The 27,185-nt window shown below is 39.9% G+C and overlaps 1 protein-coding gene across 3 annotated transcripts; it reads right to left on the reverse strand.

The window, feature by feature from the left end:
- Positions 1-2,496: 2,496 nt before the first annotated feature.
- Positions 2,497-26,162, reverse strand: LOC122394976 (N-acetylgalactosamine kinase-like). 3 transcript variants are annotated; one of them, XM_043392213.1, is made up of 11 exons: positions 26,061-26,162; positions 25,315-25,447; positions 23,960-24,144; positions 23,003-23,170; positions 17,737-17,944; positions 12,301-12,409; positions 11,740-11,897; positions 10,265-10,405; positions 10,015-10,129; positions 8,083-8,287; positions 2,497-2,758 (listed from the first exon to the last, which is right to left on the reverse strand). In XM_043392213.1, exons 3-11 carry the CDS (start codon positions 24,118-24,120, stop codon positions 2,593-2,595), a joined length of 1,431 nt encoding a protein of 476 aa, XP_043248148.1. In that variant the 5' UTR covers positions 24,121-24,144; positions 25,315-25,447; positions 26,061-26,162; the 3' UTR covers positions 2,497-2,592. The 3 variants fall into 3 exon arrangements, with proteins under 3 accessions (XP_043248148.1, XP_043248149.1, XP_043248147.1); XM_043392214.1 differs by lacking the exon at positions 26,061-26,162 and adding an exon at positions 25,703-25,988 and having other exon boundaries at positions 25,315-25,403; XM_043392212.1 differs by lacking the exon at positions 26,061-26,162 and adding an exon at positions 25,703-25,988.
- Positions 26,163-27,185: the final 1,023 nt, after the last annotated feature.

Here is a 27,185-nt window from a genome sequence, read left to right on the forward strand (position 1 = left end):
GAGTTATGGGTATTTGAAAATAGGACCATTTTTATGGGGGTTTCTCTTATTTTGCGGGGTGAAGGATCAACTTTTCGAATATTTTTGGAATTTCTACATATTCTCCACCAAAATACGCGTTATTTGCTATTTGAAACATTAAAATCGACCGATCCGTTCAGGAGTTATGATTTTTTAAAGATTCGCATGAAATTTCAGGGGAATTGGTCAACCATTGGTCAGACGTATTCGGTAATGAATTTTTTTCTCAAAACTGCGTAGGATTTCGAGGATATGTGTAATCATAAAAAATGATTGTTATCGATTCCCACAACTGAATATAATTTTTTCAAAATGATTTGAAATTTTTTTTTCCGTCGCAAAAATTTCACAACTTCTCAAATTTTTTTCTTGAAAATGGCTACAATTTCGACGGTATGTCTAATAACCAAAAATTATTGTAATTGACCCCCACAACCGAAAATAATTTTTCCAGAGTGATTTGGAACTTTTCAATTTTGCCGAATTTAGACATCTAATTAGATTTTCGGTAAGGAATTTTTTTCTCGAAAGTGGGTAGGATTTCGGGGGTGTGTCTATTAACCAAAAATGATTGTAATTGACCCCTCCAACTAAATATAATTTTTAAAAGTTTAAAAGTTGTTAACTCAGGAAACTATAAGGCTATCAATACTACACTAAGCCGAATCTCTCACGCTGAGTGAAAACCACTGTCATGCGCACGCAGCTGCACGTAGGTTGCCGTCTCACAGGCGCAACTTTAAACGTTAATAATTTTCTAACGAAGCCTCGATTAACAATTTACTATTCTTGATTTTCGTCTCATTTTGGCCCCAAGAATCCCCCATTAAATTTTTGCCGTATATATACCAAACGCAATTGAACAATTTTTTTATTTTTTAGTAAATAACGCTACCCTGGAACGTTCGTGAGACCGAAGATACAATTTTTCGCTCGGTTTCTGTCGCGACGATAGACACGTAACGTTTGATCGATTCGCGGTGAACTTTCTTCTGAACTTTCGCCGGCTCCCCGACGAGAAATTTATTGGCACGGACAGACGGCAGGAAATCAATATCGGTGTCGGACTTTAGGACCGCAGGTGTGCCGGACCTACCTCAAACCAAGGCTAGAAAAAATGCTCTCGCTGGTTCTCGAACGAATCTACGATTCCTCGGCCTCGATCGTATTAATTTCGGAAACCATTTTACCCCGATGCTGTTGGCGACGCGTCGACGTTAATCCCGTCGCGTGGTACGGCCGTGTCGAACAAATTCGCAATCAGTCGCACCTGACTGGTACACAGACCAGCCAGCGTTCCTCTAATTTCCATGTCCGTGACGGAATCCCGTGCGAGAACACCCTTAGGCAGATGTAGGTCGAATGGAAATTTTCTCTTGACAAATTCCATTCCGTCGGCTTATCCTTTCGTATTCAACCCTGATAAAGTTCTTGGATCGCGCGTAAGCTGACGCAGCCGTTCCGTTCGCTGCGTAATTCCGTCGACGATCGTTAGCGACTGCCAGTACTTTTCGACGGTGAAGAGGATTTCGTTCAGCGTGTTCCCTCCATTTCTCGTCTTTTATATCGCCGTCCTTAAATCGACCCTAGATGACACACCATATTCGCCTTTAATTCATCCTCCTACGGGTGTACACGGAATTCGTTTCGTGCACATCCGGCCAGGACGGAGGGGAGTTCTTGCGGGGGAAGGTCAGGATGTTCGTTTAACGGACGAAGCGTCGGTTCTTGGCACCTCCGTGAATTTACAGCAAGGAGCATAAATGGTGTTAACACTTTACCGACCGGTAGCGGTTGATCAATCGGCTATCGGTCGGTAAACGCCGACCGATAAAACAGTCGATTAATAAGCTATCAGTCGGTAAGCGTTGGCCGGTAAAACAGTCGATCGATAGGCTATCGGTCGGTAAAGTGTTAAGAAAATGGACGAGTTTATATACTTTCATTGCCCGCTGAGAATGTTTGAGTTTGTCTCGAATGTTTCGTTGCGACGAGCGACCGTCGCATTACATCTTTTCATGTCCAATCTATTGTTCGTATTATTCATAAACAACAAGATGTCAATTACCAAAAGACTTTCTCATGTTACTTCTAACTGTGATAAAAATAATTATAACGTTTATTTTATGTTATTCTTTTATATTCCTAGTAAGAAATAATGATTTATGCAAAACTTGACCTTTCGACCTATATCTAATAAAGCTTTTTTACCCGGTACAATGTATCCTGATCTATCTCTTGTTAACGCCTTGTCCAAGGGTCAAATTCCATTGGAAATTCCGTTATTCTTCTCAACTGAATAAACTCTTGTAATACAAAAGGAGCATCACTTGACCACTCCTTACTGTACAAAGTAACGCTGCGTAACGTTTCCCATCCTGTAGTCATCCTGTTATCCGGGTTATCCTCCGTCACTTGCTCTCCTCGTGAAACTAACAAACGTTTAGAGTCGCGCAAAGCGCTTTTATTATCGTGTATTCATACTCTTACAATTGTTTTCGTATTACAATATCGGCGGTCCGTCGTTTATATAATTCAAGCATAAGACTGGGAAAGAAACGAACGTGGAAACTAGATCTTATAGATCGCTGCACCTCGGTTCGGTTCCGTGGGGAAGACCAGACAGTCGAGCTCGAAACCATCCTTTATCCCATCTAGAGCGATCTCCTTCTTCAACGCGTCCACAAATTGGAAAACCTTGTCTTTCGCCGCGATGGCCACTATGCAACCGCCCCATCTGCGTGAAATAAGATTCCATCAGCCGCGACGTGTCCAACGTTTCGTGAGAGTTTATTAATTCAATACGAGAAATACCTTCGTTGCTTTGCTCGATGGATTAAATCGAATACCTTTACGGTTTCGTCGTGAGGCGAGGAGGAATCTATTTTAACCCTTTTGGTGCCTTTTAGTAGCGAAAAACGGGTGCCTGTGCGAAGAATACCGAGCCAATTTGACGAGTTTGTTATGGTTAGAGAAAAAGCTCATAAAAACCAAACTAAGAATGATATTTACAAAATTCAAAAAGCAGCATATTACGAAACAAAGAAAGAATAAAGTAATGGCAATTGCATTTCAATATTTATTGCAAATCGTATAAATAACGTAATTATAAAATATGATAAAATGCATAGAAACAAGTTTCTCTTCTACAAACAATATTTACACTTAAGAATAATCATTATTTGATCACAGTTTCATGTAGGTCACGTAGTAGAAAGTATAAGTATTTGATTTTCAATGATTTTTTAATAAATACTCGATTCAAAATTTGATGAGGCTTTGTTAAAAAGTTATTATTTAAAGTAGAGCCTGTACTGAATTTTTTTCTCGAAAACGAGCAGGATTTCGAGGGTATGTCTATTCACCAAAAATGATCGTGATCGACTCCCAGAACCGAAAATAATTTTTTCAGAACGATTTGAAATTTTTTTTTCCCGTTGAAAAATTTTACACCTTCTCGAATTTTTTTTTCGAAAATGCGTAACATTTCGAGGGTATGTCTATTCACCAAAAATGATTGTAATTGACCCCCGAAACCGAAAATAATTTTTTCAGAACGATTTGAAATTTTTTTTTTCGGCGAAAAATTTAGGCACCTTGGTCTGGGTTAGGTCTGGATTAGATCTGGGTTAGGTTGGGTCAGGTCTGGGTTAGGTTTGGATTAGGTTTGGGTCAGGTCTGGGTTAGGTCTGGGTTAGGTTTGGGTCAGGTCTGGGTTAGGTCTGGATTAGGTTTAGGTCAGGTCTGGGTTAGGTCTGGGTTAGGTTTGGGTTAGGTTTGGGTCAGGTCTGGGTTAGGTCTGGATTAGGTTTGGGTCAGGTCTGGGTTAGGTCTGGGTTAGGTTTGGGTCAGGTCTGGGTTAGGTCTGGATTACGTTTGGGTCAGGTCTGGGTTAGGTCTGGGTTAGGTTTGGGTCAGGTCTGGGTTAGGTTTGGATTAGATCTGGGTTAGGTTGGGTCAGGTCTGGATTAGGTTTGAATTAGGTTTGGGTTAGGTCTGGATTAGGTCTGGATTAGATCTGGGTCAGGTCTGGGTTAGGTCTGGATTAGGTTTGGGTTAGGTCTGGGTTAGGTCTGGGTTAGGTTTGGGTCAGGTCTGGGTTAGGTCTGGATTAGGTTTGGGTCAGGTCTGGGTTAGGTCTGGAAGAAAAATGATTTTTTAAAGATTCGCATGAAATTTCAGGGGAATTGGTCAACCATTGGTCAGACGTATTCGGTAAGAAATTTTTTCTCGAAAATGTGTAGGATTTCGGGGGTATGTGTAATGATAAAAAATGATTGTAATTGACCCCTGTAACTAAATATGATTTTTTTAGTGTAATTTTAAATATTTTAATTTCATCTAAAAAGTTCAGTACCTACTCGAATTTTTTTCTCGAAACTGGGTAGGATTTCGGAGGTATGTGTAATGATCAAAAATGATTTTAATTGGCCCCTGCAATCGAAGATAATTTTTCCAGAACGGTTTGAAATATTTTAATTCAATTGTTAATAACTTTTTAACGAGGCCTTAGTCAAGCAACTGATATTCTTAATTTTCGTCTTATTTAGAATCTCCTATTAAAATTTTTCCCAGGATTAACCGAACACCCTGTATAATATGACGACTCCAGAATACATAGGTTTCCGCCACAAAGTAGTGCCGAGTTGCTGGTTCGCTCGAGCGAAAAGGGCTTCTCGTGCAAAGGGTTAAACCCAAAAATAATTTTTTAAATGCTTTTGCAATAAAATTAGACCCTTTATAATGTTTTAGAAATTTCTTTTGAGACAGATCTTTCTCCTAATGCGAAGAATAAGGCACCCATCGCATACGCAACGATATATCGTCGTTCGGCACTAAAAGGGTTAAAGAGGCGGCCTGTTATCCAACGCGATAAAATTCATCGCGTTCCCATCGTAAAACGATTAAACCGCTCTCTAGGGCTCGTTTCCGGTCCCGGTTTTCTTCTGTTCGACCGTGCTATTTTATACCACTGTTTCTATTGGCAAAACGGCAGTTATCGGGGATGAAACTCGGGGTTATAAAGGAAGTTCGTAACCGTCCGAGTTCCGAGGTGTGTCACGAACTTGTCAACAGACATATATTTGACAGTTAACGGACGTTATCGGGGTCGAACTGATCAAACATCGCGGACAAAGCGATTAAAGTCGAATATTGTGGCTGCTTGTTCCCGGAACACTCTAAATTTAATTAAAAGCAAATTCAATATCACCTGCGTTACTCTTTCTGTTATTTCTTTTTTTTAAAAAAAAGAAAGATCCTAAAGCCACCGCTGATACAATTTCTGTTTGGTAAATTTCGAACAATGGCGAATAACGTGGAATAACGACCGTTTTTAGGAAATCATACGTTCCCGACATTTCTACCGTAGAAACAGTCTTCGTTTTGTTAATTAATGAAACGCGTCGCTCTCTGTTATTTAAAACGTAACGCGTTCTCGATTCGCGAAATTTCGAAACGGTTAAACGTGACTGTAAATACTGCGTATCGATGCAAACAACGAGGCGCGTGACCGTTTATTATCGTTTCAGATTAGCCGATAAACGCTCGAAATCGACGAAACAGACGCCTGGTGACCCCCGTATCAACCCTTTTCCTTCTCGAATATCTTTGCAACCCCTTTCTTTCCAATATAAGAAAACTTCTCGACAGTTTTGTTACGATTGCGTTACTCGCACCTGTTCCCGTACGCAAACCGTAATAACTAGACTGCGGATGTTTATGCATTTCTAGGAGATTTGTGTTGAATATTTCTGTCACGCTGTAGTTTGGTTCGATGTTAACCTATGTGCAAAAGGGTTGAAAGTGTTTAGTTAAAAAAAGAAGGGGTTACTAGGGGAGAGAGAAACGAGTGATTGGGAAAAGACGGACGTGATTTGAATTTGTGTCGTCAATTAATGTGATTATAATTTGTGCAAAAAGATTGTGTGCTTGGTGGTATTTCAAATTCGTTCATTTAATTATATTATTTGTACATTTGTTCCAAATACAATTCTCCTTTTTAAATCCTACACATTTATGGGAAATTTAGATTGTCAACAAACTATAGAACGCAAGTGAGATAAGAATTATTGTATTTAGGGGTTGAAAGAACCCTCTACGAAGCTCCTATTTTATTAATTTTATTAATAAAAATATGAATTTGCATGAAGATACGCAGTCTAGTGATAATAATCGAAACCTCGACGAAATCGACGGGATATTTTCATTATAGTTCGCGCGTATTCGAATTCCAAGGACACGAATTCTTCGTACTCCTTCCGTGAAACGAAATCATTCGCCCCCTACAGCTCCAACCCCCCGTTGGAGGAATTTTTTAATCAATTCCAAACCCCTCGCGATTAGTCAAACTCGCCAACACGATGAAAATGCACCCGTCTCGTTCGTCGAACGCCGGGGATCGTACGAATTGAAAACACGCGTTCTCTTTGCATTAGCTTTTTTTCTGGACCCCTTTGATCGCCCGGCGCCCGGAGGATTGCAAAACAGACTTTAAATTCCGGGATAATAGTTACTTGATTGAGGCTGTGGAAGTTTATCCGTTTATGGGAAATTTTAATTGTGACAAAATTACAGAATGTAATTAATGGGCGAAGAAGACACGAATTATTGTATTTAGGGGGGTTAGAGACGACTCTATTAAGAAAAATATATATTTGTATAGAGATCTGCAGTCTATTAGTTGTACAATACACAGGGTGAGCGGATAACGCTGGGAAACATTTTAATAGGAGATTTTGGAGACCAAAATAAGACGAAAATCAAGAAAATTGGTTTGTTGATTGAGGCTTTGTTAAAAAGTTATTCAAATATTCAATTAAAATTATTTGTTGGTTGCGGGGATAGATTACAATCATTTTTGGTGATTACACATACCCCTGAAATTCTATCCATTTTCGAGAAAAAAATTCGAGGTGTGAAATTTTTAGACGAAATTGAAAAATTTCGAATCGTAGGAAAAAAATTATATTTAGTTACAGGTGTCAATTGCAAGCATTTTTGGTGATTAGACGTACCCTCGAAATCCTAGCCACTTTAAAGAAAAAAATTCGAGAAGGTGTGAAATTTTTCCACAAAATTAAAAAATTTCAAATCGTTCTGGAAAAATTATTTTCGGTCGCGGGGGTCAATTACAATCATTTTTGGTGAATAGACCTACCCTCGAAATCCTACGCATTTTCGAGAAAAAAATTCGAAGATGTAGACAAATTTTTCGACAAAATTGAAAAGTTTCAAATCGTACGAAAAAAATTATATTTAGTTACAGGTGTCAATTGCAAGCATTTTTGGTGATTAGACGTACCCTCGAAATCCTAGCCAATTTAAAGAAAAAAATTCGAGAAGAAGTCACATTTTTTGGCAAAAAAAAATTTTTTCAAATCGTTTTTAAAAATTTATTTTCGGTTGTGGGAGACTATTACAATAATTTTTGGTCATTAGATATACCCTCGAAATTCTATCCATTTTCGAGAAAAAAAATTCGAGTCGATAGTCAAATTTTTCAACAAAATTGAAAAGTTTCAAATCGTACGAAAAAAATTATATTTAGTTACAGGTGTCAATTACAATCATTTTTGGTCATTACACATACCCCCGAAATCCTACCCACTTTCTAGAAAAAAATTCAATATTGGTGGGACTTTAAACATTAATAACTTTTTAACGAAGCTTCGATCAACAAATTAGTATCCTTGATTTTCCTCTTAGTTTGGCCTCTAGAATCTCCCATTGAAATTTTCCCCCTGTAGATAATACATTTCTAGAAAAACTGTGAACAAGAATACGACAGTGTATCTTATTAATTGTTTAAATCCGTGTTGGATTTTCCACGGAATGAAAAATCATATTATCGGTACAACCAATCGCGTGTGAAAATGTCGAATGATGGATACCGGGGAGTTTCGTGCAAGTTTCCTCTGTGTACCGCGATATTGCTGGTCGGAAGCAATTTTACACGGCATAGGCGCGAAAGCTATCGGATCTATTTGTATTTAAATTTAATTTTCCAGGTCTCCGGGTCGGGCCGTGGTCCGTTATCGTGGATATCTGGGTTACACTTACCCAGCTCCCGTGAGCCGCGCGCCGACAGCACCGCAAATCATAGCTTTGTCGACGAGCGCGTCCACCCTGGGATGACTGCACTCGTACAGCTTCCGCAAACTGTCGTGGCTCTCCGACATCAGCCCGCCCAGCCGCCGTAGCTTCTCCTCTTCCGTTACAGTCTTCTCCTCGCTGGTACGACGAAACGCCACCACTCTGCCCGCCTCTAAAATATGCAATCGTACGGCCGTTTGATCGATCGAAATTTAATAATCGCGGTAATAGCGCGTACCCGGGCTTAGAGGATATACGCGCGTGCATTTATAATCGAGAGCACCGTTATTCCACCACTCTATAGGACCTACCATTAAATCTGCCCCGCCCCTCTATGACGTATGTACCATTAAACGGCTACACCAGTGCAGTACTTTCGAAAAATGGATTTTTTTTTGCATTGTTTGAATGTTTATACTCTCTGGAATATTGTATTGAAATTTCAAGGTCGAATCTCAAATAGTTTAAAAATGACAGCCTTCTAAAAGAGAGATTTGGCCTGCTGGCAAATCGAAAACACGCCCGAAAAAATTCCCGAAAATCATCTAATTTTAGAGCGATCACATTGGTCCAGCCCCTTAAATCTCTAAAACGGTAATATACATATGCATTTCTGCGTACAATTTATCGGTGAATGCTTTGGCTATTATTTTAGGCCCTCTTTTTTCATCGATCCACAAATAGAACTCGGTATAGCAAATCTCGACGCGTATACAATAGACCAGGGCAATTCCATGCATACAAAATATGTCGATACCGTACCAACCCCTGTGAAGCTTTTTTAAAAATTGTCCAGCGCCACCGTATCAAATTTTATGATTCTTCGACATGTTTACAAATATGCTAATACACGTTTAATAAAAATAGAATCGAAAATTTCGATTAAATTAAACCTTGGAAGTGTAGAATCGTTCGAAACGAATGGGTACAATTTCTATGATTCGTCCTGTATCGTGCTGGAGCGCGCGTATCGTTTATGAAAATATATAACGCATGAATTTCAATAGCTTTAAGTAGCTCGGTAAAGAGAGCCGCTATTATTCGAACGAGAGGCGGCTGGTAGAACGGATTTAACTATAAGGGAATACACGCTATTTTAATAGGAATTTCAACGAAGCGGAACGTTCGTTTTTCGCGTTCGATATCGTATTGCCGCGCGTTTCAAAAGAAACTTCGCCGGCGAGGATCCCCAGCCAGTTGATCGTCGGGGGTAGCGGAAATTCGAGGAAAAAGAACCGAATACGGCTGGCTACAAAGGGTTTTCCATGTGGTTTCCGTTGCATTTCCATGGCAATAAATTCTATGGATCGTGACGAACCTCGACGACGACGCTGGGAACAAATAACGACCGCGATCGATATAAACTGCTGTTGTGAAACTTGATTGCGTCGTAAAAGAACAAGCGTTACCGAATGACAACGCCCCCCCGTTCTTCTCCGTGATGCGATTCGACAATTTCCTCATTAAACCTACGATAGCCAATTTTAGTCACATTGTTGTCACTGTTCTTTACAGGTTTTATAAATAATTTTACAAATATTCTCCTATTATAACAACCTTTGACGGATCTTTGGATCTTCGACTCTGAGGGACAAATAAGGTGACCCAAGTTCTAGGTTACAAAATAAAAAAAAAGAGACAAAGGTGTAATATTCCGACCTCTCTCATTATTTAAATACACCGTTGAATTGCTTCCCGGGTAAGCAACATCAGCGTTTGCATACATGAATTATTCCTCTGAAAATGCAGCTGAAATCGACCGACACATTTCCATGAAAAATCGCGGCATAAATAATCGTTGTTTGCCGCGCGAAACTTTTCCGCTCCCACGAGGATCCTTTTTCCCCCAAAGTGACCAACGCTGCGACGACGAATCGAGAAAAACAGGCATTTTCTCACCTTGGAACACGTGCAAAGCGCGTTGTTTGAGCTTGAACGTTTGTGAATCGCTAAATGACCCTAGACGCGACGTCTCTTTCAGGTTCTGGGTCGTTGTGCCTAAGATATCGCTGATCTGGAAGAAGAAAAAACGGACAAAAATAACGTAAGGGTAACGAACCCTCTTTTTTATCGACGACTCGTTGACCGTTGTCGTTTTTCTGGTGGATTGTAAGGGGTTCTCGCGATCACGTAACGTGGAATGGCGTACCTCGTCCAACGCGTACGGCTCCTCGTGGAGATCGTTCGTTACCAGTGGAATCATTTCGTCCACCGAGACTCCGAGTGCTTCCTGGACGTCGCTCAATCGCCGTACACGCTTCCAGGCCTTGTTCCTTTTTTTAGCCATCACCTGTAAACGAGCGAATCAAGACCACCCTAAAGAAAACGCTCGTTAATTTCAGAAACGTTCTCCGTTCTTTCGAGCATTTTGGAAAGTGAATTTCTACGACCGGGTTTCGCCCCCCACATCGATCAAAGTCAGTCTGGCGTAAAAAACTATGAAACTCGAAACGAGAAGTCTGATTAGTAGGCTGCGGATCTTTATGCAAATTCACATTTTTATTAATAGAATTAATAAAATGGGAGCTTTGTAGATGATTGTCTCAACCCTTAAATATAATAATTCGTATCTTGCTTTAAATATTTCTTATATTTTTGCATATTAAATTCTGTAGTTTTTTGAGGATTAAAATTCCCCATAAATGCATAAACATCCGCAGTCTACTGATTAGTCGTTCAACGACTTTAATACGCGTCGTGGGAATTACGGAATACATCATCGACCGTCAGCCTTGTCATTTTTCTAACAAAGACTTGCTGCTGCGTGCTCCAGAAAACTGGACCAGAATCATAGCGTTGAAATAGCGGGAGAAAAACAAAAATTTAATGGTTTCGAACGACTTGAAAATCCTCCGCTTGCAACAAAGACACATGCTCCATGCTCCATGCTCCATGCAGACCTAACCCAGACCTACGCCAGACCTAAGCCAGACCTAACCCAGACCTAACCCAGATCTACCCTAGACCTAACCCAGACCTAACCCAGACCTAACCCAAACCTAATCCAGACCTAACCCAGACCTAATCCAGACCTAACCCAGACCGAACTCAGACCTAACCCAGACTTAAGCCAGAGCTAACCCAGACCTAAGCCAGACCTAAGCCAGACCTAAGCCAGACCTAACCCAGACCTAACCCAGACCTAACTCAGACCTAACCCAGACCTAACCCAGACCTAAGCCAGACCTAACCCAGACCTAAGCCAGACCTAAGCCAGACCTAACCCAGACCTAACCCAGACCTAATTCAGACCTAACCCAGAACTACCCTAGACCTAACCCAGACCTAACCCAGACCTAACCCAGACCTAAGCCAGACCTAACCCAGACCTAAGCCAGACCTAAGCCAGACCTAACCCAAACCTAACCCAAACCTAACACAGACTTAACCCAGACCTAACCCAGAGATGCACCATTCAAAACCATTTAATTTTTTTTTCTTTCTAATGTTTTTTAATTCATCTTCCGCTGTTCTGATGCCACGGTTTGCTGGCCCAGTTTCGTGGAACACCCTGTATCATTCTTTCTGCTCTTTGTAACCGAAAATTACTCGTGAGATTTTCTGAACAGAATTTAGCATTTTATTTGGCGGTAGTACTTTGTTATGTCTGATGTGTCCAATTACCTGTGCGGCCAGTCGACACTCCGCCACCCTTAAATTGAAATCTGACGTGGAAGCTTTGTTGTGACAAGCCTGGCTGTGCGCTATTACGAACACCGTAGTTTCGGGTAGAGTGACATTAGTACCACGCACCGGGTTAAATTCAATCAGCATCGCAGAACCTTTATGAAACATTACCAAGTGTGAAACCGAATCTTTATCGATTCGATCGGTCGCTTTCTACAAACATTTTTTAGGAGACAACATTAACATGGAAATTTTGTAAATTTCTCTTTAAAAAAAGAAACAGAGGATTTGTACAATACAATGGAATTGAATTGCTTCGGTGGTTTTGCTCGATTAAACGATATCTAACGCCCATATTAGTATAACAGGACAAAATAACTCGGCTGATCGAGTTGATTGAACTTAAGCATTATTACAAACTGTTACATGGAAGTGTTAATGAAGTGTTATTAGGAGACGATTGATAGTAATTTGTGAAAGAGGGTGAAAACGGTTGGGTGATCCTTTGGGCGACGAGTTTAGTAGGTGCAATACACGTCTGGACGATAAAATAATTACCAGCTTCGGCTAGAAACGCGATCGCTTGGTCCATACCACCACCTTGGGTCGCGATGTACCTTTCAGCGTTCGCTGCGATGGTGGCCATCTCGCGTTTCGACAACCGGTGCTGTAACATAGATAAAGATATAGTTGGTAAATATGTGAACATCGTCTTGATTCCGTTTAGAGCCAAGTGGACTCGATAATCACGAAACTGACGCAGAGGAGGCGGGAAACGCTGCAACTAGGAAAGCAAACTTTCCTTATTCATAGCGACTGGAACTTCCGGCGACGTCGACACGCTAATTAAATTCGTTTTAACGTTTGCATAGGAACACCGTGTACGCGGAGACGCTAGACGACGCGAGCAAAGGACCAACAAAGCACTAAAGATTTCAATTTATTAAGGCGACTCGAATTCCTCAGAGATAAAGTCGCTTTAACACACAGACAAGACTTTTCGCTTTGGAAATACAATAATTAATTATCAAGTTGAAATGTTCAAGGAAATAACTGTTAGTTGTTGTTACGAAAATAATCATTAAGACAAATTTTAATTCGTGTAGATTACAATTGTTTAAAATCAAAGTTTTGGACTCGTATAATTTTAGTCTGGCAGTCAATGTGTTGAGGGGCCTTTCTACCTTGTGGGATTGAAAAAATTGAATTTTTTATTGCATTGTCTTTTAGTATGTAGTCTCGAGAATATGTCTACCAAATATTAAATTGAAATTCGGAAAACTAACGAAGTTACAGCCTGCTGAAATGTACCACGCGCAGGTATAACAACTGGACGTGAAACTTTAACGAATAACGAAAAAACTATTCGATATATCGACATGAAATTTATACAGTATCTTTGGAACTGGTCTCCCTATAGCATGAACAAGGATAATTGCGATATCTTCGATACTTTTTCTTTTATTAAGAAAAGACAGCCGAATATACGAAAATATTCAGTATTTTTTCGTAAAATAGCTACCATTTTGTCCATTTGTTGTTTTTTTGAAAAGATCCTAGTTCGTGCTATAACCACACTCATCTATATTGAGAATATCGTTGGTTTTTGGATTTCGGATAACTTGTTCGCAAGATATCACATACGCAGTCATGGGGCCGTTCCTAAAAAACTGTTGTTCGTTGATCAACAAAAACAGCGTAATCGATAGATATTACGGGTTGCAAAAATTCGTAAATATAGCTAAATATGTAATAAATGTATCTACAAAACCTGGAATTAATCGCTCTTTAATAGCCAGCAAAAAAAAATCACAAAGAAACATGTGTTTTACGTGCCTGCAAGGTAAAATGGCCGCTTAAGATGGTTCAAAATAACAGGAGGCAAAGGGCTGCACGAGTAATTGTCGAAAGTGTTCGTCTCCTCGGTGCACGAACGCTGAAACAACGGATCGATAAATCACTTTCCGGGGCTAATGGCGCTTTCAACTTATCGAACATCCGTCGCGGAAATGTCTTCTCGTCGACACGCAAGAAATTCCAACGAGATCGCTCGGTGGACAAAACTAGAGGATCTATAGCAGTCGATGCAACACTTTTTAAGTGGGAAAAAAATTTCAACAACAGCGAGGATGTAAAATCAGCACTCAATGAGTATTTTAATTCAAAATCCCGGGAAGTTTCTCGAAAATGGAGTAAGAAAATCGATTGATAGATGAGAAAAGGTCATCGAGACTGATGGTCAACATATGGACGATTGAAAATAAATGTAAGTATTAATTTTGTTCACCGAAAGTCACCGTTAAAAAACGACATTACTTATGGGATGATCTAATGAATAAAGTGATAAGAACGAAGCTGAAATTGCAAGGTAATCTTGGTATTGGAAAATTCCTGGCAGAGCAAAGGGTTCGAAACGATGATACCCATCCTCGGATTCGGCGCGAACAGCGTCGTATTTCATTTTGATCGGAATCCCCGACATCTCTGGGCAAAAAATGATCGATTTGTCGTGGCACCACCCGAGCACGTATCCTCCGCGTCTCGTCCTCGCGGAAGCGTGGTCAATGGACGGGAATGTATCAGGGATTCTTGGGACACTCCGGAAGACCGCCGTGCTTCCCGACGAACTACGCTGAAAGAGACATTAGGGTCCACGAGGAACTTTTCTCATCGATCTCGGGGAGCCTCGAGAAGGGCCAGAGTGGAACGAAAAGAAAGACGAGATTTTTACTTATCTCCCTAGCGACGAGAGATTCCCTGAAACGCGAGTACGTCTGCGTGTGTGTGTGTGATTTGATCGTAACAAAACGCTTTTCATCAGGTATTTAAAAGCGTTCGAATTGTTTTTTTAAATCTCCGTGAACACATCTCGAAACTCTTTGCTCCTTTGCGTTCTAAAAGAATCGATTTCCCTCCCCTTCTTGCTGCTTGGACCGACAAGCTTGGACGTTCAGAGCTTTCGAGAATATTTTGCCTTCGCGAATTATATCGTTTCGATTTCTTTTTGCACGCCAATATATTCAAGTTTCTAATTTTCGAGTAATCTTACTTTTCCCCCTCTCTCCCCTGGAATATCCTTGTTATCGCGTGTTGCTATAAAATCCCGTGTTCCTCGAGGTTCATCTACTTCGACCACCGAAGAACGGAAGATCCTTTAAAACGATAACGAGTATTTAGATCCTCTCTCCCTCAGGCCACTTTTCACGAACGTTCGATAGGATCCAAGTAATTGCACCTCTTGCTCAACGATCCCCCCGCTTCTACGATTGTATTAACCCTTTGCACTCCTATGTCGAGTGTGATTCGACAAGGAGCTCCTTTTCGACATTATTTCAAGTCGAAACTAAACAGATATCATACACTTGAAAATTACAAGATACAACAACAGTGTAAATAAAACACTTAAAAGCAATGGGAGCCGCTGGTAACAAAATTGGAATATAATTTGGAGTGCAAAGGGTTAAAAAGCAGACGTTTGGTCGTTGGATAGATCTTTCACCGGCCTCTATTTACCCGCGAACGGTGGATGAAACTTTGGAAAGAGTGATTCTTTTACAGGATGAAGTCGAACGGATCGTCGTCTACCTTCTCAAGCTCCGTGAAGGAATATATCTCTTTCTCCCGAGTCCCCCTAAAGAAAAGACTGTAGATTAATCCCCAGACCGGGGGGAGGGTTTTGAGAAATTCTCGAGCCATTTTTTACTTCGATATTAACGTCCCAGGGACGATCAGCCGAAAGGATATTACGGTGGACGATAAAAATTGCGGTAGCGACTTTTATTAGCCGCCGTTATTACGTAATTAGCCAGAATGTCGGGCCATTCTAGCCAGTAGTTGGGATTTATAGCCACGATACATGTTGTAATTAGTGCACGTTGTTCTTTGGTCGTAGTACAGTGCATTTTCGAAGAATATGAAAATGATTCGTGGGACCTGAATAGACATACCCTCGAAATCCTACGCATTTTCGAGGAAAAAATTCGAGTTGGTAGACAAATTTTTCGATAAAATTGAAAAGTTTCAAATCATTCTAAAAAAATTATTTTCAGTTGGAGGGGTCAATTACAATCATTTTTGGTGAATAGACACACCCTCGAAATCCTACCCATTTTTGAGAAAAAAAATCGAGAAAGTGCGAAATTTTTCGAAGGAAAAAAAAAATTTCAAATTGTTTTGGAAAAATTATTTTTAGTTGAAGGAGTCAATTACAATCATTTTTGGTCATTACACATACCCCCGAAATCCTACCCACTTTCGAGAAAAAAATTCGAGAATATGTGAAATTTTTCGACGAAATTGAAAAATTTCAAAACGTTCTAAAAAAATTATTTTCGGCTGCGGGGGTCAATAACAATCATTTTTGGTGAATACACATATCCTCGAAATCCTAAGCACTTTTGAGAAAAAAATTCATTACCGAATACGTCTGACCAATGGTTGACCAATTCCCCTGAAATTTCATGCGAATCTTTAAAACGTCATAACTTCTGAACAGATTGAACGATTTTAATATTTCAAAAAGCAATTAACGCGTATTTTAGCGAAGAATATATAGACATTCTAAAAATATTGGAGAAGTTGCTCCTTGACCCCGTAAAATAAGAAAAACTCCCATAAAAGTGGTCCAATTTCCAAACGGTCATAACTCCTACAATAGTGAATATATTGGATTGAAATTTTAGTAAGAAGTAGAATTGATGGGTACCTATAAAAAAGTATTAAACAACTTTTCTGTAGAGCGTCAAACAAAATTACTAAAAATCAAAAGCTAATTTCTAAGGAAAATCGATGCCTAAATTTTTCGACGAAATTCAAAAGTTTCCAATGCTTCTAAAAAAATTATTTTCAGTTGCAATGGTCAATTACAATCATATTTAGTCATTACACATACCCACGAAATCCTGCGCATTTTCGAGAAAAAAATTCAATACGAACCGGAACTTTAAACGTTAATAATTTTTTAACGAAGACTCAATTAACAAATTAGTATCCTTGATTTTCGTCTTATTTTGGCCTCTGGATTCAGGATTTATAGCCACGATACATGTCGTAATTAGTGCACGAATATGAAAATATTCCTGGGATCTGATAACAGTTTAAATAAAAAATTTACTTATTTCGGTTGTTCCTGAAGACCGGAAGATTTATAGGAAGGGATCGATGGCGTAGGTGTGACCTTACGGGAACAGGGATCGCCCGTAAACTACTCTCACGAGTGTGGCGGACACCGCCACAAGGGTATTAAACTTTCCAGCTCGCAGTTTAAAGTTTCCAGTGTGCACAGATACTACAAAGCTCCGTATCCGTGATCTTTGCAACACGTAAATTCATAAACGAAACGTCTGTTCTCTTACGACTATCTGTTTGACCCGGACTCTTTTACGGGTACAAAGTGTTAGTCTTTATTGCTCGAACAAAAGCCAGAAATGATTACGAGCAAGTAGCCAACCACCGACAGTCACCTAAACGCCATGAAACTTGAAAAATCCACACTTTTTTCTCACGCGGTCGAGCGCTTGCGAGAGAGACAAAAGCGTAGCCCTCTGGTGGCGAACACGGGAGGTGATGAACCCCACACTCGTACCTGTACGCTATCACGATCGTTACTACGCTTGCAAACAATGTTGGAGTACATAATTCTCATTATAAAATATCTATGTTCGTTTAAAAAATTGTAAAAACATAACGAAAGAAGTTAAATGCATCGTAAACAAAGAACTCGAGTGCTTTCAGAGCAGCACCGTTTCAAGACAGTAAGCAGACTAATTTGCATACGGATTCTTAAAGAAATAACAACCCTCGAGTTCGTCCGTTAATTCCCATTCTGTTGAGCATCGTTAAAAAAAGTTTTCTTGTTTCCTTGTTCGCGAGTCTGATGACTCTGTTCGATAAGATCACCGTTCAGAGTGTTTTCTTCCTGTTGTTCCTTTGCCTTTGGTACGTGAAAACTTGATTGAAACATTACGATAAAAAGATGATGGAAAGGGGGCTCACCTGGGTGACGTGCACGATCGAAAGAAGGGCGGCGGAGACGAGGGCGCTCGAGCTCGAAAGCCCCGAATTAGGAGGAATGTTCCCCCAAACTGCAGCCAGGATTCCCGAGGGTGCCTTCTCCTCCGGTATCACTTCGAGGGCTCCTTTCACGCCGCAGAGGAAATATTTGTACCACTGTGGTCCGGTGCTAGCCTCCGCGATGCAAACGCTGAAGGAAAGAACAAAATTAACACATACGTAATACGATATATGTTCTATTTAACTATTCACAGGCTAATTTCTCCATCGAGAATTGATTAAATTTTGCCTCCAACGAATTAAAAATTTCGCTGTTCATATTCCGCGCGAAACGCATTATAGATTCGGACGTTTTGTTGGAACAGACACTTTACGCGTCGATCGAAAATCATATGCGATTAAACAAACGGCCCCGCCTCTCGTAAACGTTAATATTCGTAATTGTAAAATAATATTAGGTCACGTCGCGTGCAAACATTCGACGCTAATACGTTATTAACGAACCGAATATTATTTAACGGGAAAATTACAAATTGTCGCCTCGATCGATTCAATACTTTTCCATCAACGATTTTATAACATGTACTTTGGCTATCTTCGTAAGGATTTTGTTTCTTCAGTTTTGCTTCCGTGTTTCAGGGACGTTCCGGGAATACCCAAGTTATAAAGAACAATGAAACGTACATAGTAAGGAGAGCGAATTGCGCTGCCTCCTCGTATTATGCTATTTCCATTTGCATCGCGACGAACTTCATTTTTCCGTTTCGCCGGAGAGAGCACCGTGGGGGTTATTACAGGCAGAGAGTTATTCTTTTCCCGGATGCTCGACAGAAGAAAAAGATTAATTAAAAACCGACGCAACAAGTCATGAGACAGTCCGTTCCTCTCCGGTTTATTAAATTCGAATTCGAATTCGACGACGTTACTTTCTATTGTTAACACATTACCGACCGATAGCGTATTAATCAACTTTTTTACCGACCAACGCTTACCGACCGATAGCCGATTAATCAACCGCTACCGGTCGGTAAAGTGTTAATGGGATAGCAATAGGAGATGCACTGTGGTCGAACGTATATGCACAGATAACAATAACGAAGAGAAAACTTTATTATAGAAGGCGAAATACATAATGATCGGTCGCGAGTTCGCGTCCAGACACGACTGTTGCAGATCATTATGTATTTCGCCTTCTATAATAAAGTTTTCTCTTCGTTATCGTTATCCGTGCATATACTTTCGACCACAGTGCATCTCCTATTGCTATCCCATTGACAATACTTTCGAACGCAATGAGAACGAGGCCAAACGTTCATTTCAGAATTACGCGGACCATGAAATGAAATTTTATCGGTAACTTCGCGAGAAGATTCCTCTGAAAAATTTTTGATACTGTGTTGGAATCCTGGGGTGGTCAAGTGATGCTCCTTTTGTATTATAAGAGTTTATGCAATCACGTCGAACTCGACTATCGACTATGTCGTTTACGGGCCACAATCTTATCGTAAATTGAAGTACGCTCCTTTGGGATCGGTAAACAGAGATTGCACGATAGCTGAAACACAAATGAAAAATACTTGACGATTTCTGTACGAACAAACGCGACGATCGATCGAGATTAGATACGTGATTCCAAACATTCCAAGTTGTACATTATCTATGTTTACACGATTCGATTTGCACAAACTTTGGAATAAACCACGCGAAGAGACTTGATCGTAAGCGTATTTAAATGGAAGGTTAACACGAATTGTATCTTCTTTATCAGAGTATAGATCCTCGAGACAAGTTTATCAGAGCAACAGGCTAGTCATGTTTCCTCGGTTGTTGCTCTTATATCCGATAAACAAGCTGAGAAAATGTTCAGTTCTCGAAATGTTCGAGTCGTTCCCAAATGAATAATTCTCCGTCGAGCCAATTTCACCGATTTTTCTCGCGCAATAATTCATGCTGCAATTTCGTCGAACAAATTCCGACGATCGGACGGGCTCATCCTCGGGAATTGTTCGCAGTCGGGCATTTCCAACCGACAACTGCTAAACACCGAGGCAACTAATGCAATTACACGGCCGTCCAGCTTTATCGTTTCACCTTTCATTTTATCGTGGCCTTTCTTTAATCCCGACGCCGAGCGTTCGGGAGCATCCACGGCGGTTTTCCGGGAAATTAGTTCCACGCCCGTGCCCGAATGCCATTTATTTTTGTCCTCCCCCGGCGAGAAATGCACCGGTCGGAAATTTTCTACCCCGGTGAAATTGCATTCTGACGCGATCTACAGGAATTCTGCATTCACTTCGGACTTATTTCGATCGATCGGCAGAAAACAGGCATCGCGTAGTCAACAATGTTCGGGTTCAATGGTTCTCAAACCTGCCATCACCACTGTATGGTACACTTAAAAACTACCTCCCCTCGATTACGATACAGAAAACATTACAGAACGGAAGCAAGACAAAATTGACGTGCCAAAACCACCGGAAGTAGAAAGTATCTACAGTGTGTTCAGCCAACCCTGGGAAAAAATTTTAACGGGAGATTCTAGAGGCTAAAATAAAACGACAATCAAGAATATCAATATTTCGTTTGAGGCTTCGTTAAAAAGTTATTAACAATTAAATTCAAAAATTTCTAATCGTTCTGGAAAAATTTTTTTCGGTTGCGGGGGTCAATTACAATTATTTTTGGTGAATAGACATACCCCCAAAATCCTACCCACTTTCTAGAAAAAAATTCGAGAAGGTCTGAAATTTTTCGCCGAAAAAAGAGGTTTTCAAATGGTTCTAAAAAAATTATTTTTGGTTGCGGGGGTCAATTACAATCATTTTCGGTTATTACACATACCCACGAAATCCTAACCATTTTCAAGAAGAAAATTCGAGTAGGTAGACAAATTTTTGGACGAAATTGAAAGGTTTCAAATCGTTCTAAAAAAATTATTTTTAGTTGGAGGGGTCAATTACAAACATTTTTGGTTATTAAACATATCCTCGAAATCCTACGCATTTTTAAGAAAAAAATTCGAGTAAGTAGACAAATTTTTCGACGAAATTGAAAAGTTTCACATCCGTCTAAAAAAATTATTTTCGGTTGCGGGGGTCAATTACAATTATTTTTGGTGAATAGACATACCCCCAAAATCCTACCCACTTTCTAGAAAAAAATTCGAGAAGGTCTGAAATTTTTCGCCGAAAAAAGAGGTTTTCAAATGGTTCTAAAAAAATTATTTTTGGTTGCGGGGGTCAATTACAATCATTTTCGGTTATTACACATACCCACGAAATCCTAACCATTTTCAAGAAGAAAATTCGAGTAGGTAGACAAATTTTTGGACGAAATTGAAAGGTTTCAAATCGTTCTAAAAAAATTATTTTCAGTTGCAATGGTCAATTACAATCATTTTTGGTGAATAAACATACCCTTGAAATCATACGCATTTTCGAGAAAAAAAATCGAGAAAGTGCGAAATTTTTCGACGGAAAAAAAAAATTTCAAATTGTTTTGGAAAAATTATTTTTAGTTGAAGGAGTCAATTACAATCATTTTTGGTTATTAGACACACCCTCGAAATCCTAGCCACTTTAACAAAAAAAATTCGAGAAGGTGTGCAATTTTTCGAGAAAATTGAAAAGTTTCAAATCGTTCTGGAAAAATTATTTTCCGTTGCGGGGGTCAATTACAATCATTTTTAGTCATTACACATACCTACGAAATCCTACCCACTTTCTAGAAAAAAATTCAGTATGGGCAGAACTTTAAACGTTAATAACTTTTTAACAAAACTTCGATCAACAAATTACTATTCTTAACTTTCGTCTTATTTCGGCCTCTAGAATCACCCATTTAAATTTTTCCCAGGCGTTGGAAAAAGAAATGTTGGGTTTAGTTTAATAAAATTTAATTCCAAGTCCAATCTCTTGAAACTCGATTATCGAAATATACAATAGAAAGATTATTGGTATCTAATGGAGGAAATGACCAAAATAACCCTACGGTAAGATTATTTGAGTCGAAAGGAGATTGTTTGGATCAAGTAGAAAATTACAGGCTTAAATAAAATAGCAATATTTATTTGATAATACAAAAATATATTCGTCGCATACTTACATAGATTTTACTCTAGTTAGTCTTCTGATCGAGATCTTGAGGATCCTTCCGGTTTACGTGCGCTCGATTGCTTCTGACGATCCGTGAAGCCATCTCAAAGTTACCTGTTAAAATTCCTAGATATATTATCTTTCCTACGATCTAGGAATATCGCCGTTCAGAAATTGGTAGAACCACATTCAAACCTTCTAGCTTTTAAGCAAACCAGACGTTCGACTACTTCCTGAATTCTTCGATCATCTTCTTTCCTAGAAATTACATATTTCTAATGCTCCTTCTTCTATCACCGTTCCTGCTTCCTTCTTTTATTTCTCGTACGATCCCTTGCTTTCACAAAGGTTAGGCATCTACAAATAAAACACAAGCTCCTATTAAATCCACCCTGTAAAATCACTCTTGTTCACATCCACTCTGATCCAAACAACCTTTCGTGATTCAAATAATCTAAAAAAACAATTCTTACATGAATGGTTTCTCGCACAAGTACCAACGAGAGAGACAAAAAAATAAATCGGGAAAATAAAATTGCATACGTACTTTGTTCGATTAAAATTATGGAGACTGAGTGTATTAACATTAGTTGAACAAACTTCTTACCTTTCGATGCGTAAAAAATAATAACTTCACAATACGTTTCCGATCGTTTAACAAAATCGTCAGAAAAAAATAAAATTGCCCACGATCGAGTGGTTTAATTTTGAAATAAACCGCGTGATACGATATACTCTGGCCGTGACAGTTAAGGTTCTGTCCACGATAAGTAAAAGTCTCGTGACAAAGGGCGGTAAATTTGCAACAAGACCTGGATCGAGTTTCCGGAAGTAGACGGTGTCTGTAGCAGAGTGTTCCAATTACTTGCGACCTCCGAAAACTTTAGACACAGTAATCAAGTTTGTCCTTGGTAATTGAATCTCACGGACATATTAGGCGGAGAAAATATATTGCATTTCGCCGTAGACTCCTGGCGAGTCGCGTTCCATCGCGAAGGAAATCGGTGGACCGTTCTGGTAAGCGTTCCAAGAGTCTAGCAAACTCGTAAAACCAACAAATTGGCACGGGACGATACGATAAAAGGAACAAAACGTAAAATACTCGGTGTTTATAGGCGGCACGATCAAAAGGATCATCCAAGCTCTTTACTAACCTCACCGCGTTCAAGTCGCACCGGAAATCTTTGTATCTCGCGTCCACGTTGGTAAGACGAATCTCCGTGCCTTTCGAGGGAGCCACAGCAACGAGTATGTCCTGCTCGATGGCCATCGGGCAAACGGCATACCCGCAATAATCGATGTGCTCGCCAATTAAATTAACTCTGCGAACGGACGAACAGAACAAACTCAATTACCCTTGGGAGAATTGGAATCGTCAACAGATGTACAAGTAAATACTGAAATAAACAAGATGCTGATAAAAAGGTCTTCCGATTCATCGCCGGCGTATTTGCAACCGAATACAGTATACGAAACGCGTGCATCGATATTGCAGAAACTTTTCTAAACGTACAATCTTACGTTTTACCTATCATTCTTATCATTATTTATTCGAATGTATAATTAAAAATAATCCAAACAGGGTTGTGCTATCGACTAATTTTCATCGAGAGAACCTCGTCGATCCATCGGTAATTCTCTCAAAAATGTAAAAGTTTGCAGCTTGCATTAACTCTTTCGGTGGAATGTTTAATTACACGGACGTCAGACGCTCGAGATAAAGAACCATAAACAATGGGCGAGGTTGATAATATTTGTTTAATCTTGCGGTAAAATGTGAGAAACAAGCACTGATTGACTTACCATTCTTCCACGAGAAGAAGACGCAACGGTTTACATCCCCTCTCCTGTTGCAGTCCGCAGACTCGCTGTCATTGGTCGAAAACGGTGACGAAGATCGGCGACAGCCAATCAGCGGAACGCAGCAAGAGTGGGGGGATGGAGACTCGCTGTGTCTTCTTCTCGCGGAAGATACGTTTATTACGATGTCACGGTTAATTAAAATTATTTTTAATATTCTCTATTAAATACGATTAATATTTCTGTACTCGTTTGCGAATACCGTGTCGACGAATGGACCGAGCACGACGAAATAAAAAAGTGAATTGTACCTTCCCGGGACTTTGACGAAGAACGACGGCTGGCTATCGTATTTCCTCGCGAAATGGCTGGCCAGATCGTTCAGTCTCTCTCGAGTCCTCTCGTCGGGACGCAGAACGGGAACCTGGTCTTCCGGTTTCACGTCGCGCTTCGTGTCCGAGCTATACGGCATGCTTATAACGAATTCGCGGGAAAACTAAAAGAAAAAAAAACTCGCGGTCAAATTGACTCGAGCCTCCCCTTTGTCTCGCGCGGGAAATTTGATCTCTTTGACAGTGGGGTACGCCAGAAATTCAATTTTCTTGCGAATTCGATTCGATTCGTCGTCGCGAGAACAATTTCACTGCAGAAATGAACGACGCGGCGCGAACGACCACGACGAGGTCGACGACGTTAGTGCAATCGCGCTTGTTGCAGAAGATAGCGAATCAGTCGCGTCGTTCGTGCTGTCCTAAACGATTAAAAACTTTCGTCGACCGTCGCGATAATTGTCCGGATGAAATTCGTTGCTAAACGTTCCGCGAGCGTCTTTCGAGGGTGAAATAAAAATCGTCACTCGTTTGCTTTAATTCCCCCAACGTTTCTACAATCCCATTATTACATCGAAACTTCTAACGCTTGGTATTCCGTAGCGCCCTCTCTTGGCCATCTACTTTTCGCAACTGACAGAACTCCGATCCTAAGATTAAATCCTTCGCGGTGTCTGCATACAGCAGATAAGATACTTTTCACGCCACGAATCAACAAAAATTAATTCCTTCGATACGAACTAATTTTTGTCGAAATATTTAAGGATTTTCGACGAAAATGTATTATCGTTCGCCATCGATTCGTTGCTACGCGTTACATAATTATAATTTCTGTAATTTTATAAGCGATCGTGGACGAACAAGACGTGCACGACTATTTTTATCGGTGCAATAAGCTGCACAGACATTTCCGGTTATCGACGTACACGATTACGATTCATTTGTAAAGAACTTTGAAACTTTGAAAAGCATTTCGATAAAGAAACGCATTTCAGAACTCGTTCAAATATATATTTGTTTTATAAAATGCTCAGTCTCTAAATTTCGCGATCTAACTTCTTAAATAAATTAAAACCAAATGTTTTTTGTTTATTAAAAGACAAATGTATGTATCTGCGATAACTAGCTTAAAAAATTCCAAATATTCCAGAATCTCTACAAGAGAACGCAAAACTCATTATGGAATGCACATCACGTTTTGTCATGGATTTATTGCATGAAAACATTGCATAAGCGTGCGCTGTCTGGCTTATTATAAATAATATTGATACTGTATTTGCGTAATAACTAATGAATCATTAAAACTCACTTTCACGGAAGCAAGGAAATTAAATTACCTGAATCGTCCTGCTCTACGTAGGATTCCTTTAATACTTCTTTATACGGACACAAGTGGTGTCATAGAACAAAAGTCTTGGAAAGCTTGCTTAATACAAAAAGTGATATTTGTACAGTTTCCCTCTTACATGCCTGCAAATTCAATCGATTAAGCTTACAAGTTCGGACACTCACAATTTCATTAACTATATACTCTTTTATATTTTATTGATCTCTGCTAATGATTTTATTTGCTTCCAAACATGAACGATTTTTCATAGTTTCGATTCTCCTACAGAAAGCACTACTCGTGCGATACAGTTAAATATTTAACGCGTGAAACAAATTTTCTGTCAATACGTCACTAAGAACTTGTAAGTTTATGTAAATATTACGATGTATACGCACATCAAACCACACAAGTTAATGCCGGCTGTTGCAACAGAAGCAGAATAGGACTACGTGGCTTCTCATGACATTGTTTACAATAAAAGCAACAAAATGGATACTACGACGGCACATGCGCACTACGACCACGTATGTATCTGTCAAACGCGAGACCTTGAAAGGGGAATTTTTCTACTGCTATTCCCATGTTTGGCAGAAATGCCATAAAAGATCTTCCCACCTAGCATCACTATATTAGATCAAAGGTTCGTCTTAACTAAATATATTCGATGTCATGAGAATGTCGATTTAGCCATTACATCTCGTGTCGTGACAGTAAAAAGTCAGGACTCAGTGTCACGTGATAACTCAACTTAACCTTTACAACAGATGATCGGAATGAACCGCTCGTCCGTAGTGCAGCATACTGCCACGTGCATTGCTACTACCATGTGGCGCTAGTGGCTAAATTCGCAGCCATTAGCTCGGTGTTACCCACGATAATAGAGACCTGTAAGTAATCTGAAACAAATTAAAAAAGGTGGTATTTACGATTAGTGAAACAATTAAATATAATGAATTGATAAACACGAAGCCCCGAGATAAAATAAATGGGCCCGGACAAGACAAGAATAAAATACGGGAACAAACACATTTGCAAACAATATAGAATGTGCATCGAACAAACCAAACAAGGAACAAGTAGCAAGATGAAATCCCACATTCAAGCCCAACGGACGCTAATGGTCAATATTGGTCAGCAAAGTTGACCAGTGCTCGGCCAGTGGTCAGTAGTGGTGAGTAAAGGTGGCGCGCAGACGCACAGGGGTTCCGTCACGTCCGCCAGCGCCGAGAAAGAAAGAGAGAGTGAGAGCCCGTCACCGGCAGTTAGCCTCAGGCAGAGGAGTCGAAAGGGTGGGGATGACTGTCCTTGGCGAGTTCACCAATTAATTAACGATTAACCGTGCCTTTGACCGAAAAATGAATATTCTCAGCAAAATGGTATTGAAAACAATTATTTATACAACCCACGCTATCGAGCATTATTTCAACTATTGCCTGATGTTAATTAACAATTATTGCAAACAATAGGAATGAAAATATGGACAAATTCGAAGAGACTGAAAGTATTTATTTCTTCGATCGTCTGTTCTTTATACGATACTTTCTTTTGTATAAATGTTCGATGAAACCTTTTATTCAAAGACTCTGGGGGACTGTAGAGAACCTCCTTGCCATTTGAACGTTATTGATTTAGTACGGAATAGGAATTCAACGCCGTTCACGGTGAAAAACAAAACTACGTATGCCGGGAGTTACCTTTGTTTATGGTTTCAGGTGCCAGCTATTGTATCTCACTCACATTTATCCTTTTTCCTTATTAACTAACCATGCCTACATAAATGGCCGGTCCCGAGTTTGGTCATTTATATGGGCACTGCTGCAACTCGTTGGTAGCGAAACACCGACAGGTCTCGACACGTTTCGTTACGTTTACACAGTA

This window comes from Colletes gigas, unplaced genomic scaffold (assembly GCF_013123115.1).
Source record: "Colletes gigas isolate AHSC1104 unplaced genomic scaffold, ASM1312311v1 Colletes_gigas_Sc00005, whole genome shotgun sequence".
Taxonomy (NCBI): domain Eukaryota; kingdom Metazoa; phylum Arthropoda; class Insecta; order Hymenoptera; family Colletidae; genus Colletes; species Colletes gigas.

Excerpts from the sequence above, each read along its gene's own strand:
- LOC122394976 (XM_043392213.1), bottom strand. The coding sequence starts at position 24,120 with ATGCCGTATAGCTCGGACACGAAGCGCGACGTGAAACCGGAAGACCAG. Across the intron at positions 12,410-17,736 it reads CGATCGTGCACGTCACCCAG|CACCGGTTGTCGAAACGCGA; the intron begins GTGAGCCCCCTT and ends TCTATGTTACAG. Across the intron at positions 10,130-10,264 it reads AGCCGTACGCGTTGGACGAG|ATCAGCGATATCTTAGGCAC; the intron begins GTACGCCATTCC and ends TTCTTCTTCCAG.